Below are 19752 nucleotides of genomic sequence, written 5' to 3'. Positions count from 1 at the left end.
ATTGATGCCTAATTCTGAAGATTTATCTGGAGAATTAAATATGGCCGTCCTTATGTGCATTTGCTTAAGAGCAGGGATGGGCACTAAAAACAAAGGTGTGTATTAAATTCAGTTGTTCTTGCACCCAATGAAATGTATGTAAGACAGCACAATTCTATATGCAGGAGTAAGCTCTGAAATTCAGTTGGGCTTGCTCCCAAGCAAGTGTGTACAAGATCTGAAAACTCTTCTTCTTTGGCAATCACTCGTAGCCGAGTAAGATTGTCTTCCATAAACGGTTTTAACAATGTGACTGTGGAGGCCAATTCTGGATCCACAAGACCGTCCACAGTGGGGACATTGATTTCCGGGCGTGAGTTGATCACAGTGTGGATTTGCCAAGCGTGCCTTCCTCTTAGCACATTTCTCCCTTGTGTCTTGAGTTCGAGTGTCTTCAAAGCCCATGACACCTTTGGTAAGGGCTGTTCTCCAGTTGGTGTACTCGCAAGCAAGTGTTTCCCAATTGCTGGTGTTTATACTACTTTTTTAAAAGTTGCCTTGTCTTTAAACCTCTTTTGTTGACCACCAGCATTACGCTTTCCATTTTTAAGTTCGGAATAGAGTAGTAGCTTTGGAAGACGACAATCAAGCATCTGCACAACATGACCAGTCCAACGAAGTTGATGTTGAAGAATCATTGCTTCAACACTGGTGATCGCTTCTTCCAGTACACTGGTATTAGTTCGCCTGTCTGATGTGTAAATTTCTTGGGAGACACTGTTGATGGAATCTCTTGAGGAGTTGGAGATGGCATTTATAAGTGTTCCATATTTCACAAGCATACAGTAAGGTTGGTAGTACAATAGCTTTGTAAACAAGCATTTTGGTTTCCCTGCGAATGTCTCAAGTTCTATGAGAAACACAGCTAGAGCCAATGGATGGCAGGGAAGTAGGAGAAACCTCTGAACTGTCAAAGCGGTTCAACAGTTGAACAGTCTGCCTTGGCTCCTCCGGTGCTTAAGCAGGGGGTCAGGTGGCCATCTGGTCAAGGACACTGTTGAAATATCCTTGAACTAGTCAAGAGACTGGATCGATCAACAAGATTTCAGCCTTGCGACACAGCCCCTTTGCAGGTTTACTCCAAAGTCCCACTGAATTGAATACAAAGCTTCATCCTATGTCCTGCCGCGTTCGATGAAGCCCCCAGAAAAGTGGCCATGAGATTGTCGTGAGCTGACCCAAGGGTCATGTAGTCCAATCTCTGCAATGCAGGAATCTCAACTAGATTGTACATGACATGTATGAGAAATGAGGCAGCCACACCACCCATTTTGCACCCAACTGGGACTGAGCCAACCAACCCCCTTGTCAACTCCCCTCCCTTTTCTGCACTTTAGCAAAAACTCTCCCCTCTGCCTTTTTCTTTTACCGTATTTCATTTTTTTTCACAATTTGTTGTGGGGGGGAAACTCAGTGTTTTACAGAAAAAGAAGTATAAAATTATTACTAAAAAGTTTACAACCGTATTTCAAAACATACAAAGTGTAATTAATAATAATAATAATTCTACCCCGCTCATCTGGGTTTCCCCAGCCACTGTGGGAGGTTTACAGTAAATAAAACATAGTAAAACAATAAAACAGAGTAAAAACAAATTAAAACACCTACAAACTTTCTGAACTTCTAGATAGGCTTATCTAAACAAGAATGTTTTCAGCAGGCGCCGAAAAAATACCTGTATAGTGAAGGCGTCTGATATCAAGAGGCAGGGAGTTCCACAGTGTCGATCCTGCCACACTAGACAATCCAGCTCTTCCACGTGCGGAGCGGGTGTAATACAGCACCTGCCCGCGCAAGCGCACTACGGAGAAGCGCTTTCCGAACCACCTACTCTTATCTGCGCAGGCTCAGTGAAAGACCCGCCTCTTCAAGGGAGCCGGCTTGCTTGGCTGCCTCTTTCCCACGGCAGCGCCTCAGCGCACGCGCGGTAAGCGAATGTAGCCCGGCTTCCAACCTTGCCCGAACCCAACACTCCGCGCAGGCGCCGTGAGCGAACGAGGCCGCTCCGGCGGCCGTTGGTGACGCATGCGCCTTGCGAGAGAGGCACTCCGGAACCGCATTGCGCAGGCGCGCGGGGGCCGGGCCTGTGACGGAGCCAGGCCCTTGCTTGGTGGCCGCGCCTTCCTCGCATTCCCTCAGAGAGCGCCGCTCGGAGCGGAGTCGCGTTGACTGGCCAGAGTCCGCGAGCCGCCCCCGGCCCCCGCACCCCGCCGCTTTCCTCAGGCCCGGACGGTGAGTGAAAGGGGAAGAAGGGGTTAATTTCCTTTGGTTTCCCTCTTCCCTCCATCCTAATTAAAAGGGGGGGGGAGGTTGAGTGAAGCGCCTCCTCTGGGCTGTGGGGAAATTGGGGTGGGGGGAGAAGATAACCCCCTAGGCCCTTCCCCCCCACCCCATTATGGGAACAATAATTGGGGGTAGGGGGGTTGTCAGGCTATTATGCGTCCATTAAAACAATGCAATAATAATAATAAATAATAAATAAATTAGTAAATGAACCTGTATGTATTTATCATGTTTATTTTATTGCATTGAATTTTTATGCATTTCCAGTGACCTCACTGCAACGTGTATATTCGTTCTCAGCCCACCCCCGTTTTTCCTCCTTTCTTCACAGCAAACCCTTAATTCATTTCATTTACAGCCCCTGCCCTGAAGCAGCTGACAGCAGACAGAAGGCAACCCAGAATGCAAAATATTGGAATAATCTTAAGCGGCAAAACAAGGCATACGACAGGGCTTGCTTCATAGCCACACTCGAAGTAGCTTACAAAATAGTCTCACAGTAAAAGTCACATCCAGGTCTAGTATGAGGAATGGAAATACCACGTTGCCCCTCTAGTGCCAGGATGATTCAGGTAGCATTTCCTGCTCTCATCCTTGGCCTCTTCCTAATAGGTAATAAGGCTGGGCTCTCATTCTGCCCTTACTGGCAACAGAGAGAGGTTTGCAATTGATTTGTCATTGTTCTTATTCCTAGTAAATAGTCATTTCTGTGACAGGTAGGGCGTACATGGAAGGAGGCATCACCTGGGGAACTGCAGGGCATCTCTGACCACAGGCACGTTGCATCTCCCCTTTATGGCAGCCCTGTCAATGAGGGTGCTAAAGGTGGAGGGCAGCCTTTGCTCCACCATCATCACAATGTCTTTCTAATGCAGGGATTGTGTTCATTGTTGGGATTGGAAGAGCTGAATAGTCTTAGCAGGAAGACATAAGACTTCTCCCTTTATTTCCTGTTTGAGAAGAGATCTAGGTGGTCTTAAGAGGAATGAGTATTGGCTTCCAAATTTTTGTAGAAGTGAAAGGCGCTAATGGAGTCAGCTTAATATTTGCCAAGCTTTAAATCAAAGTGTCTATGGAACTGACACTGTTACAGGTGTCATATAATACCTGTTCCGCATTTGTAAGAATTTGATATTTTAATTGTAGAAGTGCCCACACTTTGGAACTCCCTGTCTATTGAGAACAGGCAAGTCACCTTCACTGTACTCTTTTCGGCACCTGCTATGTAGAAAGTTGATGTTTGTGTTAGTCACTTTTTAGTTTATCACTGACTAATTTTTTTGAATGTTTTACATAGCTGTTTTTATCAGTAATTTTATTACTATTTTCTTTTTGTAAACTACTTTGAGAATCAAGCAGTGTATAAATTTATGAAATAAAGCGATCTAGAATAGATTCTTACTGTGATGGAATTTTTAGTGAGCTGATTTGTACCTTACACTTCAACTGTTGTCAATGTTATGCATGTTTACCATGTTCAGAAATGCTTCCACATCAATTTCCACTCCAAATAAAAACCCCTAAGCTCCCACCTCCCCCAGTGGCATTTCTTCCCAGCTGAAGCCCTTCCTCATTGGAAAGTAATATAAAAATCCTGATTTGGATAGCTGGTATTGCGGTGAGATGAGCTGGGATTTTAAAAATCTCATAATGTTGGTGGAGGTGAGATTTCTGAGATGTGGAAAGCAACACATCTGTGTGGCAACAAGGGAGAGTACTTTTTTGGTTATCACCATCTTTTGCATTCTTTTGCCCTTTGCATTCTGCCCCAGGTGGTGACACTGACATCTTTTTGGCACCAGATGAGCACCTTCCTCTTCACCTAGACATTTGCTGGCATTTCATCCACTTGGGTCAAGGCTTTATGTTGCTGCCATTCTGGGTTGCAGAGAAGTTTCTCTGCCTCCACCCCAGGAAGCTGGTGTTTTATGCTTTGTATATCCAGCCAATTGTTTAAATTTTCATTGTGGTGACTTTCAATAGCTTTTGCTTTCAATATTTTTTATGCTCCTAGCTTGATTGATTGTGAGTTGCATAGAGATTGGCCTCAGTTAGGTGTTGTTGGTGGCATCTGTCTGCAAAGACAATGGAAGAGTGCACTTTCAGGGGTGAAGTCAAACCATTGGAGAGTTACAGCACCTGCTGTGGCTGTTGAGACCGATATGGGAGGCACATGTTTAATTGCAGGTGGGGCAGATGAAGGCGTCCGGTTTTGCTGCTATAGCTGCACCATGACTAACAAACTAAACAGGGTGTATTTATCTGGTATTAGCATCAAAAGGGGAACTGCAGTTAGTTTGCCCTGGTGATTTTTCCCCCAAAGGTAAGAAAAAGGAGGTATAAGCTGAATGTCCAAATCACCCAGCAATTTCCAACCAACACTAATGTGATTTGGAAAAACTATATCTTTAACCGTGGAAATAATTGCAGTAGCTTTAAAAGCAGAATATTTTGGCTGGGTATTTTTCTGCTTCTGTGATTCCAATGCAGGTGATGAACTATTAGGGTCTTTTTTTAATAAAAAAAAGTAGATTTATTATTGAGTTTCTCTTTGCTTTCATTTGTTTTTGTCTTTGCCTGGATTTTTACTTTGCTCAACACCTTTGTCTAGCAGCCAGTGGGGGATGTGGATGATAGCATTAGTGTTTTCCTTCATTGTATATGATGGAAAAGTGGTTCCTCAAAGTGTGGGTAACTCTTGAGAGAATAGTGATGTAGTTGTGTAGATTGGTGGGGGTGGGGAGCTGTAGGTTTTGATAATTTTAAATGACTTAACTGTTGCACCCATTATGCTGTGGTTTCTGTGCACATTCCAAGCCGTAGGAGTCATCGACTTGACATACACATTAAGATGATTCAATTTTCTTACCTTTTAAGATGCAGCCGCTCAGTGGAATATGCTGGCTATGAAGCTACACTTAGTTTTCTACCCTACTCATGACATTGTAAATACTGTAATGATAATAATAGTAATAATAATAATAATAATAATAATAATTTATTTGTACCCCGCCCATCTGGCTGGGTTTCCCCAGCCACTGGGCGGCTTCCAACAAAGATTAAAATACATTAAAATGTCACACATTAAAAACTTCCCTAAACAGGGCTGCCTTGTCATTTTGAGGCAGGTATTTTGTCTCCTGGCTTAAGTTTCTGCAAACTGCGGTTGCTAAATGAATAATGCCAATATAAGTTTCCCATTTAAAAGTTGGCAGGTCCTGTAAATGTGTGTGGTCTTGTGAGTTTCTTATACTGTCTTCTTAAGCTTGGATGGAATTATGTTCAGTTAGAAACTCAGAGGGTGCAATAGTCAGAACTATCCAGATGTTGTTGACCTATGTCTCCCATCATAAATGATGGTTCGCCATGCTGGCTGTTGCTGATGGCAGTTGGAGTCCAGCAACCTCTGAAGGGTCACATTCCTGTCTTAGCAGCATTTAGTATTGGATGAATACAAAGTGGGCAACATCAAATTTAAAACATATCTGCTTGTTCCTTTCAGCTTCATCCCTCTTGACGCTTTAAGATCATTCCTTGTTCAGAATGTCTCTACACCAGTTCTTACTAGAGCCAATAACCTGTCACGCCTGGAACAGGGACCGAACTCGTGAGTACTGTCTTAATTCATGTGACTTCATATCTGACAATAAACTAGGGCAGAAAAGCCAGCTTGGCTGCAGAATACACATAGCTGGGCAACTCTTTACTGAAAAAAACAAATGTTGCCAATATCTGAGGTTCTGTACTAAGATTTTGGATTCTCTTCATTTGGCCCACTAGTGTTGGGGATAAACAAAACGAGTGCCCTGTAATTTAATCACACTGGCAGGCTTTTTTTGGGGGGGGAGGGGAGCATTTCCCCATAAAAGCAGTGAATAAGGTTGTTTAATCTTTTCACCACCTGCAACGTCCAGCCCCTGAGTCATTTCCCCCTCTATGTAGTTAAGCCCTTAAAGTACTCTTCCTTTTTTCACAGGCATTTGGTGGCCTGTGTTTGCCTGTGACTGGATTATATTTCTGCTTCTACTATTTTATGGGTTCTGCTTCTGTGCCATTGCTTTAGATTTTCCCTATTTTCAGTTTACCATTTTTATGCCGAGGGTTTATGTATGCCAAGTGCATTTTTTGTTGGAAAGACTCCTCGCAAGTTTCATGAATATGCTATGATTATGATTTTGAATCTTTCTTACTTAAAAATAGAAATGTTTGCTATACTAATCAATTTGCCTTCTTGGCAGAGATTGCCATTAGCCCTAATAATCATGAAGTTCACATCTATAAGAAGAGTGGGAACCAATGGGTGAAAGCTCATGAGCTGAAAGAGCACAATGGACACATCACAGGTAAGAGAAGTGTCAGCTGCATCTTTGAATATTGGGCCTTTGAATATTGCAAGAGTCAAGCACACCTAGTGAGGAAGTCAACCTGTTTAATTGCTTCTTCTCATTTTGAACAAAACAATACAATTGCCATGGTGGGATTTTAGCTGTGTCCATCCAGGTGATTCTCTTAGGAACACCTATCAATTGCTGTCAAAAAGGGTTTTGCCTGGGGACCGGGAGTTGTTTTCATGGATTTGTGCCCCATTCCAAAGTAAAAGTTTGTTTTAGTTGTTCTTGTGAACTATTTTAAATTTCTTGTGTGTGCCACTTTGTGAATGAAAGTTGAAAAGCAGCAGGTATATTTTGTAAATACTTAAGATGCTATGGAAGAATACCTTGCATACCTAGAATGCAGATGTGATTTTTCACATCAGACTCTATCCCTGCCCGTTTATCTAGACACCCACTTCTCCTTGAGGGATATTTGAATTGGAGACTGGGCTTCCATGCTACCTCTGATGCTCTTTCAGGTGCATCAAACACTCTTGCTGGCCAGCAGATTCCTATAACAGCAAGCCTGCCTGGAAGCAGTGGTATCAGACAGTAAATGATGAGCACTACTGTAGCATTGGGTTATAGTAACTCTTGTTCTCTAGGAAGCCATCTTAGCAGCAAGAGAATCCAACACTATGCTGCCTCCTTAATTCTCCTTAGCATTCAAGGAAAACTCATAAGTGAAAAAGTCATACATGTCTGTTTACTGTACATGAAACCTTAATCTTAATATTCTGTGATATTTGAGTTTAAATTTGTGTTTTAAAACAACCTGGCTTTCATTGGCATGCATTGTTAATGCATTTCATGCAGTTTGTGTACATGTTTGTTGTGCCACGATTCTGCATATTGTAACATAGCCTAATCTTCCTCCAAGGATTATTGTGATACAAAAATGGCATATGCCCACATAAGCAACCCTGAGCTTCTTGAAGGAAAGGATTTGGCACAGAAGGTATAAAGAGGCTGATAGAAAGATAGCGTTGGTGAGGGAGCTCTGCACTGTAATAATTTATCACAAGGAACCATTTTGGAGCTTTTATGTTGTGTGGAGAGGGAGAGTATTGGCTTAGTTTATACTGCAGGAAGATGTGGGAGAGCTGTGCAGGACTCACATTTAAATGGCTATCTTTAGATCTGAAATAGCATCTTGCTGAGGCAGATGGATTTGTTCCATCACCCAGGGCACTGTTGTACTAGCTATACCTGGCTTTTATTTTGGGAATCTCTTTCTAATAAAAAATGAGGAAATCTTTTTGCTTACTGGAAAGCTCAGGTTCTAAAGCACAGTGACTTGGGCGGGGAGGAATGCATACCACATTTGCAAACATAACTTCTTTGCCCACTGAGCATGCTTAGTCCACATTGAGCTGTTTGTGTGTGTGTGTGTGTGTGTGTTTGTGTGTTTGTATGTCTGCAAACCTTGGTGTTCCTGTGAACCTGTTGGTTCCTCTGTCTTGTGCATAGATGCTGCTAGTTTGTCTACGTAGTAAAGATCCCCACTTGGATAATGAATTCACTATTAGTATCTTAAGGAAGATATAAATATAATTCTCTCATTTGATGTACGGTAATCTGTTGTTAGGGGGACCCAGGTGGTGCTGTGGGTTAAACCACAGGCTTGCTGATCAGAAGGTCGGCGGTTCGAATCCCCGCAATGGGGTGAGCTCCTGTTGCTCGGTCCCAGCTCCTGCCCGCCTAGCAGTTTGAAAGCACGTCAAAGTGCAAGTAGATAAATAGGGACCGCTCCGGCGGGAAGGTAAACGGCATTTCCATGCGCTGCTCTGGTTCGCCAGAAGCAGCTTTGTCATGCTGGCCACATGACCTGGAAGCTGTCTGCGGACAAACGCCGGCTCCCTCAGCCTATAGAGCAAGATGAGCGCCACAACCCCAGAGTCGGACACGACTGGACCTGATGATCAGGGGCCCACCTTTACCTTTAATCTGTTGTTAGAAGGCTCCAGCAACAGTAGCAGGCATGCACTTAGAAATGGATGCAGTTTGAGTCCTAAATGCAGGTAGGATCCAGTAAGAAATGGTATATTGGGTGAACTGTGCAGACAGGGAAACAGGAACACAGAAAGTGGCCTTTTACTGATTCAGACTGTCAGTCCATGTCGATCTGTGGTGATTGGCAATGGCTCAGTGGTCTCAAGCAAGGGTTTTTCTGCTGTACCTGTGGATTAGCTTGGAAACTTCAGCAAGAAAAACATTTACTCCTCCCCTGAGCTTTGGCCCTTTTCCCAAAGGGTTGCAAATAATTCATCTTCATTTCTGCTCAGAAACATTTTCATATGACTTACTATCTTACACTAGCAATATTTATTGTTGGCTCTTTAAAACTGTAGCATTGGAAACTAGTTTGAGAATTAGTTACCATCATATCAAGAGTATGCATATTTACATTGTCATCTGACACCCTGTTTGCATTGGTCATATGTAGTTGAAAACCAAACATTGTAAAACATTTTTGAAAGCCCATGAATAAAGTTGTAACTGTTCAGGTACTGCAACCACAGTACTTTGCTGAGACCAAGCTCCTACTAGAGCTCTGAATTTGCAGGGGGAGAACTGGATGCTATAATAACTTGTGTTTTTGAATCAAAGAAGTGGTTCTTGGAACCCAGAGGCAGGAGTTGTCTAAATTCTGCTTTGATAAAGGCCCAGCTATTTCTTTATAGACATTACTCTTCCCATACAGACTCCTTTTGCCCCTTCTTAAACACCCTTTGCAGTGTCCTTGTTAGCATGTAATGCTAAACCAAACCATGGCTTAGCATGAATGAGTAAACATGCAGGCTCCCAAAGAGGAGAGAGTGTATCTTATCACGTTGTCTCTATTCAGGCTCATGGTTTAGCTCTTTTCAGACAAGCCACAAGCTGTAACCAAGGTTTGTCCTTGGCTTTCAGCTTGTCTGGGCCACTAATATGACTTAGATTGGCGCACAAGCAAAGTGCTTGCAATCCCCTCTCTGGGAGCACAATAAGCTTTTGTTTGACTTCATGTTACATGCAAAGTGGGCCAGTGTGTTGAATACATACGGTAAAGCTGTTTTGTAGAGATGAGTCTACTGTACACATTGCAACCAGGAATCCTTTTTTCAAACTACCTTCAACTCTGAGAAAGTCTCCAGCCTGAGATATTTCCCAATAAAACCTTTCATTGGGATTTGCTTACATGATTAGGAGGAACAGAGGAGTTTGTAAGATGGTTATTTTGGGCCTGTTAGTTGCCATTTCATTTCAGGATTGTTTATACCGTCCAGGAATTTGAAGGTTCTATTATATCCTTTCTTCTGGAGCAAGTTGTCATTGCCATAAATTTGAAGCTTTCCCATTTCTAGCTTAAATGTCCCATCATGATAAAAATGGATTGTGGGTGCTCTCTTAACAGTTCCAGCCATTCAACAGCAATATGTGCTTAGAGAAGTTACTGAGTGACAACTCGATGGCTACAATACACCTTTTCCATATAGACCCACTAAAGTCATAGCCCCTGTGACTTTTAGAAACATTATGAAGCTGACCTATTTGAAGTTGGAATTAAGCTAGTGGAAGAATAAGGACTTTAAACTGTAGGTTAACAGTACAGTACATTTGCTTTAATTCTGTTCAGTTTGAGTGGGGTTTTTTATGCTCCCATAACTGTTTCTGTCCATGACTCTTCCAAGGTAGGATGTATTTGAAATCTACAGTATATGAAAGGTGTTCTTCTGGTTAAATATTTGATATTGGCAAAGCAAGAAACATGGTGCTTTGTTCATTTTGTTTTTATGTGACTCAGCCTCCAATTTAGACTTGGATCACACAGGCATACGATCGTATAAACTTAAATACTGTATATAAAACAACAACACCAACTTAACCATGGATGGATTTGAAGACAGAAGCTCTACTGATCTTAAAACGGTGACTTAAAGTTAAAGTAGTGGATTACTAGCTCCTGGTTTGAGGACACCCTAAAGGGACCTGATTCAACAACTTTGCTAAAACTAAGCAGGATTCCGAAGTGTCTGGATGCCACCTGCAGTTCTATCATGGAAGAAATGCAGACTAAAAATGTAATGATTAGGAGGTGGTAGGATTGCAGTATGTGAATAAGATGTGGCATCAAAGAAACGAAACTGTATTCATACTTGCAGGCATTGACTGGGCTCCCAAGAGCGACCGCATTGTCACTTGTGGTGCTGACCGTAACGCTTACGTCTGGAGTCAGAAGGACGGCGTGTGGAAGCCAACCCTGGTGATTCTGAGGATCAACCGAGCAGCCACCTTTGTGAAGTGGTCTCCTTTGGAGAACAAATTTGCTGTTGGAAGTGGAGCTCGACTCATATCTGTGTGCTACTTTGAGTCTGAAAATGACTGGTGAGTTGCCTAATGCAGATCTGCTTCTCTTCTCATTCCTCAGCTTGCTTCAACAGTGACAAGCTTAAAATATAGTTGGTTGGCTGCCAGTGAGGTCTTAAATTCTGAGGCTTCAGTGTCTAAATCTTTTTCTCCTCTGCATTATTTTAAAGGGTGTGAAACCATTTTGAGTCTCTTTCTCATTATGGCAACAAGCCAGAAAATTGCAGGGTAGCCCTGTGTGCTCAAAGCCTTTCATTACTTGCTTGAGAATGGAAACAATTCTGTTGCTTTTACTTGAGAATGTAAATGGGTTCTGCTGGTTTCAGTATGGCAAGAGTTTCAAATACTTTGCTAATGTTACTTTTGCAGCTGGTAGCTAACAAGTTATCTGTAAAACATTTATCTTGAATAAGGTTAATTACTTCAACAGTTCAGTTGCTCTCCTTTAAAAGGCCCATTATTTGTGAAAGAAATACTGCATTTTTCCTTGTATAAGACTATATTTCCCCCTATTTTTTCAAGTTTAAAATTGGGTGCCGTCTTACACACAGATAGTGCATATGGGGGATTTCTTTATTTGGAGTCCCCAAAAACTAGGGTGTGTGTTATACACAGGCGCGTGTTATACATGGAAAAATACGGTAAATCTTTGCACAGCTGTTTCAATGCTGAAGCTGCAGTATAAACCTAAGGACAACGATTACAAGTTTCTTACTGATTTTTCTCCTCCCGTCCAGGTGGGTGAGCAAGCACATTAAGAAGCCCATTCGCTCCACTGTCCTTAGCCTAGATTGGCACCCCAACAATGTTTTGCTTGCAGCTGGATCCTGTGACTTCAAATGCAGGTGAGAGAATGCAAAGCACTTTTCAAAGTGGATTTGGGTGACTGTTCAAACTGATTAGCAGCAGCTCTTTAACACCCTGCATGTCCAGTGCCTCTGCCAGCAGCAGAAGGGAAGACTGCAGCAAGAGGCAGCAGCGAAAAGGTTATCAAATTTGGGTGAAGGGTTTGGATAATAAGTATTCCAGTATATGGCAAAGAGTATGTCGACATGGCAGCCATCAAGTCAGCCTACTTTGACAAGTACTGCTCTTGCGGTGTCCCGAGCAGTTCTGTGGTGCAGATGTAAACAATAGGAGTTCATGCTCAAAGTGGGAACAGTCGCACATGCCTTTTCTGAATTTACTTCCAGGTGTGAAAGGGTTGGTGAGTGTCAGTCGTGTTGAGTTTGTGTAGTTGATGCCCATAATCCAGATTGGGAATGTATCAGTTTACATGTTGATCGCTCCCATACCAAAATGGAACAATGGGACCTGTGGAGGTGGAACTGCAACCATAGCATCACACCCCCTGCACAAGTTGGCACCTCTTCTCTCTTCTGCAGTTTTCTCTTTGGCATTACAGCCCCTGGGTTAGGGAGTGCCTGTCTTAGTGTCACATGTCAGCCTTCCTGTGGCTCTCTGCTTGCACTCTGCCTCTCTACTTGACCTCTAATTATCTTGGTAGACATACCTCATTTATATAGCTATTAATATGAAATATAAATTAAACCAAACACTGCAATATGTTAAACGTTCTCAGAAACTGCTGTTAACTACATTGGGAGAGCTTTACGTGAGGCTAGTTTGCTGACTTTGATACTTGAGTTGCCTTTGAAATTAGCAATTTCATTTCTGCACAAAGGTAGGCTTGAGCCCCCCCTAATTTCCTCTTCTGCTTCTTTGTTTGCAGAGTGTTTTCAGCTTATATTAAGGAAGTGGATGAGAAACCGGCCAGCACACCCTGGGGATCCAAAATGCCCTTTGGGCAGCTGATGGCTGAATTTGGTGGCGCAGGAAGTGGTGGTTGGGTCCACAGCGTCAGTTTTTCCGCCAGTGGCAACCGCCTGGCCTGGGTCAGCCATGATAGCACTGTGTCGGTTGCAGATGCCTCCAAAAACATGATGTAAGTAATTTAGCAGAATCTTAGGGTGAGTTTTCTTGACATGGTGGTCATAATCTTCCTACTTCCAGGCAGTGGTGCGCTAATGTATATTTGCTCAGCATATTTAACTTATAGGCCAGGGATGGGGAACTTTTGGCCCTCCAGATTTGCTATGATGTAGCTCCATAATCCCTGACGACTGGCCATGCTGGCTGGGGCTGATGAGAGTTGCAGTCTAGCAATGACTGAGGCCTACAGATTCCCCATCCCAGTCATGGGCAGCTGGTATCCTGGTTGTAATGCACAACAAGTAGGGACTGGGATGAATGTACAGCCTAACAGCAGAACTAATTGCCTGGTTCATACTTTTAACAAACGGTATCAAAATTACCTGGCCAAGTGAGCCAAGGCAGTCATGAAACTGGGTAATAATGCCAGCTTCTGTCCTAACCAGCTGGTAAGAGGGGTACTTTTTATGAGATTTCTGTGTGATGCATCATTAACAAGTGATCTTCTTGGGTTTAGGATCTCGCAGTTGAAAACAGAATTCCTCCCATTGCTGAGTGTGTCATTCGTCTCGGAGAACAGTGTGGTTGCTGCTGTAAGTGCCTTCTGTCTTTTGACTTGCATCAATTTTTTTAGGGACAACTGTGCACAGACTTAATGTTACGTTGTTGATTCTTATTAGTTGCCCTGTTCAAAAGCCTTGATGTCTTGATTGCATACCGATGATTGCACAGATACAGTATTGCCTAATCTAAAGCAGCTTCAGATGATCTCAGGCACTATGTGTATAGATATGTTTGTGTGCAATGAGCAAGCATTGCCATTTTTGTCACATTCACATGTTGAGCACATTTGTTAAGCAACCTTGAACAATTGCAGCTTCACAGCATCCTCAGTGAAATGCATACATGTGTGTTAGTTTATTTATCATTCCACTAGCAGCCTCTTGTCTGGCATTTCTCATTCTAAAAAAACCAGTGGCTAAAATCAATGTAGTTTTGAAACGTTCAGCCCACCATGTTGATTGAAAATGGTATCCAGCTTGTATCCAAACATAGACAAAAAACTGCTTGGTCACCAGAACTATCATGGAAAATTTGGTTATGGCATCTTAAGAGTTTTACAAATACACAATGGGCAAACAACTTTCCAAAAAACATGGTAGATTTATTTATATTCTGCCTTTCCTTTAAAGAGCTCGAGGTGGTGTATGTTGCTGTTCCCCACCCATTTCATCCTCCCAGCAGCTAAGTTGTGCTGGGAGACAATGTTGTGCTAAGTTGTGCTAAGAGACAATGACTCGCACAGGGTCACTAAGTGAGCTTCATGGCTAAATGAGGATTTGAAACTGGGTCTCCCCTAGTCCTAGTCTTGACCTCTGCACCACACTGGTAAACTGCAGAAAGGTTTTTTGTTGTTGTTTGAGGTGGGGGTGTTATTCATGGAAGTTATTTCTGTGTAGGAAAGCTATAACCTTTGAAGCTGCCCTTAGCGTGAAGGGCAGATACACTGTTTCTAGTGTATCTGAAGAAGTGTGCATGCACACGAAAGCTCATACCAAAATATAAACTTAGTTGGTCTTTAAGGCGCTACTGAAGGAATTTTCTTATTTAGCGTGAAGACTTAAGCTTTTTAAAAGGAGGTGGCCACGCCCAAGCAAGTAATTGGTAGTAGGTTTGAAGCACCAGATAGACACATTCTGCTGATTTGTTACAGGGCCATGATTGCTGCCCGATGCTCTTCAACTGTGACGACCGTGGTACCCTCACCTTTGTCTCCAAGCTGGACATTCCCAAGCAGAGCATACAACGCAATATTTCAGCCATGGAACGTTTCCGCAACATGGACAAGAGAGCCACTACGGAGGACCGCAACACTACTCTGGAGACGCTGCATCAGAACAGCATCACGTAGGTGGCACAGCAGGGCTCAAGCTGCAGCCTACCTGGCCTTGAAACTTGTACAGTCTGTTACTTGTATTATTCCAGCATCGCAGGAAGAAGCACTGCAGCTCCCCTCCTTCCTGCGCTGCCAGGTAACATGAGGAGCCTTGGGCTGTGCTCTTCCTTGCTGTTGCTCTTCCCCACTCCAGATAAGGTGGCCATTCCTGGTGTGGGAAGGAGCCCCCATGAGAATGTTAAGATCCAGGTCAAGATGCACATGTCAGAAGATGCTGAACACTGCTAGATCAGCTGAAACGCCCATGGTAGTCCAGCATTCCTGTTTTCACAGTGGCCAACCAGGTGCCTTAGGGGAAGCCTACAAGCAGAACCTACATGCAGCAGCACTCTCCCCACTTGTGCTAACCAGCTCCTGGTAGTCAGAGGCATGCTGCCTCCAGCACTGTAGGTAGAACATAGCCTAGTAGCCATTGATAGCTTTATCCTCCATAGTCTTTGAAAGTCATCCCTTCCCCAGTAGCTTCTCTACCTCACCTGGTTCTCAGAGGTATATTGCCTCTCTACATTTAGTGATCAACAGAAGGTGCTACCTTGTGATACTTTATTTCTTCCCAAGTGTGTCATTGCAAGCAGCAAAGTGTGAAACCCACCATCAAATCAGCTCCACAAGCCATGGGTAGCAAAGACCATTTTTATTCCAGCAAGTTTTTCCCCCTAGATGCTGCTTTTAAAATATAATCTATTGGCTTCTGTTTCTCCTTTGTATTGTTGCTTTTATAGTAGTTTATTAATGTGTTTCATTTATAAATCTAGCTTGGTTAGCTGCCATTTTTTTCATATAGAAAATGGGTATAAATGTTTGAATCAATAGCTCTAACATGAATCTAGCTGCAGGTAATTTTGCAGTTACTGCTGGAGGAAATCCTTTTATCAGGCTGCATGCATTCTGCCTACTCTATTCTGGCGCAGTAAGGTTAGACTCAGTCACTGTGACCAGGAAGGGAAAAAATTATTTGCATTCTGTTTCTTAAAACAGCGCAAAATGTCTAGTGCTAAGTACGGTATATTGAAATAATCCTGTTTCCTCCTTCAGGGATTAAAGCTGTCCCTTTTCTTCTTGCAGCCAAGTGTCTATTTATGAGGTGGACAAACGAGATTGCCGCAAGTTTTGCACCACTGGTATTGATGGAGCAATGACCATCTGGGACTTCAAGGTCTGTTTTGACGACACTGCCCACACCAAATTAGCACCCTTGTTAATATATTGTAGGCCAGCATTAGGGTTAATCATTTTAGTAACAGGGACCTGGGGATCCTGTTGTCAGACTTTGGAGGTATTGTCCCCAAACGGCTTATTTGGCAGATGGTGCTACTCAAGACTAATCTTGTTAAACGGGGTAATTTCTGTCCCTTTTAGGAATTTTGGTAGTGCTTTGTTTGTCCTCCATCCCCTCTCTGCTTAGCTTTTTGCAATAATCCAGCTGTGGCTAGGACTGGGGGTGAAGCCTTGGATCCTAAGAAATCAATTTAAGGAAATGAATAGAAGAAAATTTTCCCATCCACCCAATTTTGGATGATTCTCCTGTACCCCGTTTCACATGGTTCAAGAAGGCCCCCAACCCCAGAGAGGTTTTTCAGGGGCACAACTGGCTGGAGGGGGGGGAAGGCAAGGAAAGGATGCGTAACTCCTACTATGAACTTCCTTAAGTTGTTCTTAATAGAAGAACCTGCTAGATAAGGCCAGTGTCCTGTTCTAACTGGAAGGACTGTGCATGCCACAGTGATGTATGGTTTGCATGCAGAAGGTCCCAGGTTCAGTCCCTGGCATCTCTTACAGCAAGTGATGTGGAACAACTTTGCCCGATACTCTGCAGAGTCTCTGCCGGTCAGAGTAGATGGACAAACAGTATTAAGACAGCTTCCCATGTAGGTCCTCTCGTTTCCCTACACAGCAGGCTGCTGGAGGGTCACAAGGTCACTGAAAACTGTGTTGCATGCACAGGGGGGAAGTGTACAAAACACAGCATGGTGTTTCTTTTCTCGTTTCCTGTGCTTGCAATAGAGTGCTGAATTCGAGGGGGGGGTGAGCTTAGCATGAATTTTGCTTAGCATGTGCAACCTTCCTGTCATTTCCTTTTACTGCCCAGTAGGTGTCTCTGTCTCATCAGTGTCTCCTGAGATTCCAGAATCTAGATTCTAGACAGGAAGACTTGAAGTTGGGGGACTGGAGGCTAATATTTCCTGCCATAGCTTTGCACAGCCGTAGTCCTCAAGCCATGACCATATTAAACTGCATACTGACTCTTATGTTGAATGGCAGACGTTTGCCACTTTTGAGTTGTCTCCAACTGCTCCGAGCAGACTCATTTAGATGATTAGACGTGAATGTTTGCATCAATTCATGTGAATTTGTTATTTTAAAATTTATTTTATTTATTCGGTTTATGTGCTGCCCTTTATGAAAAGATCCCAGGGTGGTGTACCACATTAAAACATGTCTTAAAAAGACAGCTAATAAAAAAATAATCCAAATAGCAGTGGTAAGATGGTATCCTACCCATGTCTACGCAGAAGTAAGTCCTTTTGAATGCAGTGGGGCTTACACCCAAGAAAGTGGGGTTAGGACTGCAGCCATAGTTGGGGCTGCACAAAAAAGCTTCCCAATAACTTGTGCACCACGAAAAGCTGAATTCTCACATTCTGGGTTTTTTTTGCATTTTGCCCTCAAATTGGAGAGGGGCAAAGAGCTAGCTAGGTAGGCGTTGAAGCCCCTTGCTATTGGTAACCACAGAAAAATCTTACACATATTCTCTCCCTCCTGCCCCCCTGTTACAGGTTCTGATATTTCACCAAGTATTGCCCGCATGCCTTTGAGCACATTTTCTTACTCATAGGGACTAGGAAATTCTGATGTCCTTGCCTTTAATAACAGCAGAGTGTCACAGCTGAATTTTGTGCCCAAGATTCTGTTCTGCACTCCCATGGAACTGCAGCTCCTCCCCCCCCCCCAACAGCCATGGCTAATGGTTTCTCTCTTTCTCTCTCTCTCTAGACATTAGAGTCCGCAATCCAGGGGCTGCAGATCATGTAAATTCTCTAGCAAGACAACTCGTTCTGGCACCTGCACAGACTTGAAAAGGGATGGTGAAGATAGGTCACTTTTTGAAGCACTGAGAAAATGACGACTTGGTGGATTTTTTTTCTTTTCCTTTTCATCCCCCAATTTTGGTGAAATGTGTTGGTTTGAAAATCAGCTGTGATTGTGGTATATATTTGGCTTTGTTTTTTTATTATTTTTGGTTGTTTCATTCCATTCTTTGCCAAAGCTGCTCCTTAAAATAGTTTATTGCAGGAAGTATGAATCACTAACTTAAAATGGGAATTTTGTGTAAACATGTCTGCTAGAAAATAAAATTTTAAACTCCAAATGTTCTCTGTGTAATTCCTGTGTACATATAATCCAGTGGAAGAGATTCAGATTGGCATGAACTATGTGACATGAAACGCATAACGGTCTCTTGTTTTTCCCATCTTTCAAAATAGCAGAGAGAAAGGGAGTCTTAAAAAATCATGCTCCAGTCTGTTGTCCCAATTCAGCTCCCATCACCCCCAGCTAACATGGCTAATGGCCAGGGATGTAAGGAGCTGGACCCAATGTTGGGAAAGAGTGATTAGTTTATGTCAGGCATCCCCAAACTTCAGCCCTCCAGATGTTTTGGACTACAGTTCCCATCTTCCCCGACCACGTTAGCTAGGGATCATGGGAGTTGTAGGCCAAAACATCTGGAGGGCCGCAGTTTGGGGATGCCTGGTTTATGGTGTAATAATATGGCCTAAATACCTCTACCTACTTATCTCCATATGTTAGTTACATCACTCTGAGTACTTTTGGTTTACATTTGAGCTTTGCAGAGTTGAAAACCATGCAGTGCACATTCACTTTGCTCAGTGATCGAGCATCTTCTCTGCATTGCAAAAGGCCCCAGTTCAGTCCTTGGCATCTCCAGGTAAGGGTTGGGAGAAAACTTTTGAAATTCTGGAGAGCTGCTACTAGTCAGCGTTGGCTATACTGAGCTACTGTAGGTTGATCTGACATTGTAGAAGGCAGCTTCCTGTATTCTTAACGGCACAACTAATAATCTCTTCAGTTGAAGACCTTCTTTGGAGGTCTTTAAGCGGAGGCTTGACGGCCATATGTCAGGAATGCTTTGATGGTGTTTCCTGCTTGGCAGGGGGTTGGACTGGATGGCCCTTGTGGTCTCTTCCAACTCTATGATTCTATGAAGCGGCTGTGTGCAAACTGCCTTCTGGTGGGCCGCCTCAACTTATGGGCCTTGGAATAGTAGTGCTCCAAGTAGATGGTGGTTGCCCTTTTAATTTCCCACAATACCTAGTGTAGCACCGCTCTGGGGCATTGGGGGAAATTATGAAATGGAAGCTAGGCCCTGCAGCTCAAAAGGCAGGAGCAGGAAAAAGGGGGAGGCAAGGCCACTCTCACTGGGGGCCTTGTCAGGCACCCAAGGGAATTTCAGCACAAGGGAATTTCCCTTAAAAAAAAGGGAGAACTTGGCAGCTATGACCCAAGGGCGGCAGGATCTGGTGCCTAGCTCTGACAAAAACGAGAGAAGCAGCAGCAGCTTCTCTTTTGACTCTCTTTACACACCAGAGCTGATGAAAAGACTGGAGGAATGGGAAAAGGTTGGAGAAGCCATGGAATTTCCCAATTAAGCATAGCTGCTTAAAGTAAAGGTGCAATCTCCACATGGTGAACTGCCAATCATATAACAGTGAACTCAGGTGCTGAGTTATAATGGCTACATGGCTAAAACAGCTACCGAGAAAGAAGAGGGGAAGGTATCAACATGCTTGGGGGAAC

The 19752-nt window shown here is 43.3% G+C and overlaps 1 protein-coding gene across 4 annotated transcripts; it reads left to right on the top strand.

Annotated features, from left to right (window-relative positions):
- The first annotated feature begins 2135 nt into the window (after nucleotides 1–2135).
- On the top strand, nucleotides 2136–17967 carry ARPC1A (actin related protein 2/3 complex subunit 1A). 4 transcript variants are annotated; one of them, XM_035131785.2, is made up of 11 exons: nucleotides 2164–2271; nucleotides 2681–2838; nucleotides 5825–5929; nucleotides 6561–6665; nucleotides 10841–11063; nucleotides 11783–11890; nucleotides 12778–12990; nucleotides 13495–13570; nucleotides 14692–14885; nucleotides 16000–16090; nucleotides 17929–17967. In XM_035131785.2, exons 3-11 carry the CDS (start codon nucleotides 5866–5868, stop codon nucleotides 17965–17967), a joined length of 1113 nt encoding a protein of 370 aa, XP_034987676.1. In that variant the 5' UTR covers nucleotides 2164–2271; nucleotides 2681–2838; nucleotides 5825–5865. The 4 variants fall into 4 exon arrangements, with proteins under 4 accessions (XP_034987674.1, XP_034987676.1, XP_060138401.1 ...); XM_060282418.1 differs by having other exon boundaries at nucleotides 2681–2894; XM_035131782.2 differs by having other exon boundaries at nucleotides 2681–2934.
- The last annotated feature ends 1785 nt before the right edge of the window (nucleotides 17968–19752 follow it).

Source organism: Zootoca vivipara, chromosome 14, assembly GCF_963506605.1.
Source record: "Zootoca vivipara chromosome 14, rZooViv1.1, whole genome shotgun sequence".
Taxonomy (NCBI): domain Eukaryota; kingdom Metazoa; phylum Chordata; class Lepidosauria; order Squamata; family Lacertidae; genus Zootoca; species Zootoca vivipara.
The sequence above is the reverse complement of the archived record's forward strand: the minus strand, read 5'-3'. Positions and strand labels throughout refer to the sequence as shown.

Coding starts and splice junctions, on each gene's coding strand:
- ARPC1A (XM_035131783.2), top strand. CDS start 5,866: ATGTCTCTACACCAGTTCTTACTAGAGCCAATAACCTGTCACGCCTGG. Junction 6,666..10,840: donor GCACAATGGACACATCACAG/GTAAGAGAAGTG, acceptor TCATACTTGCAG/GCATTGACTGGGCTCCCAAG. Junction 11,064..11,782: donor TTTGAGTCTGAAAATGACTG/GTGAGTTGCCTA, acceptor CCTCCCGTCCAG/GTGGGTGAGCAAGCACATTA.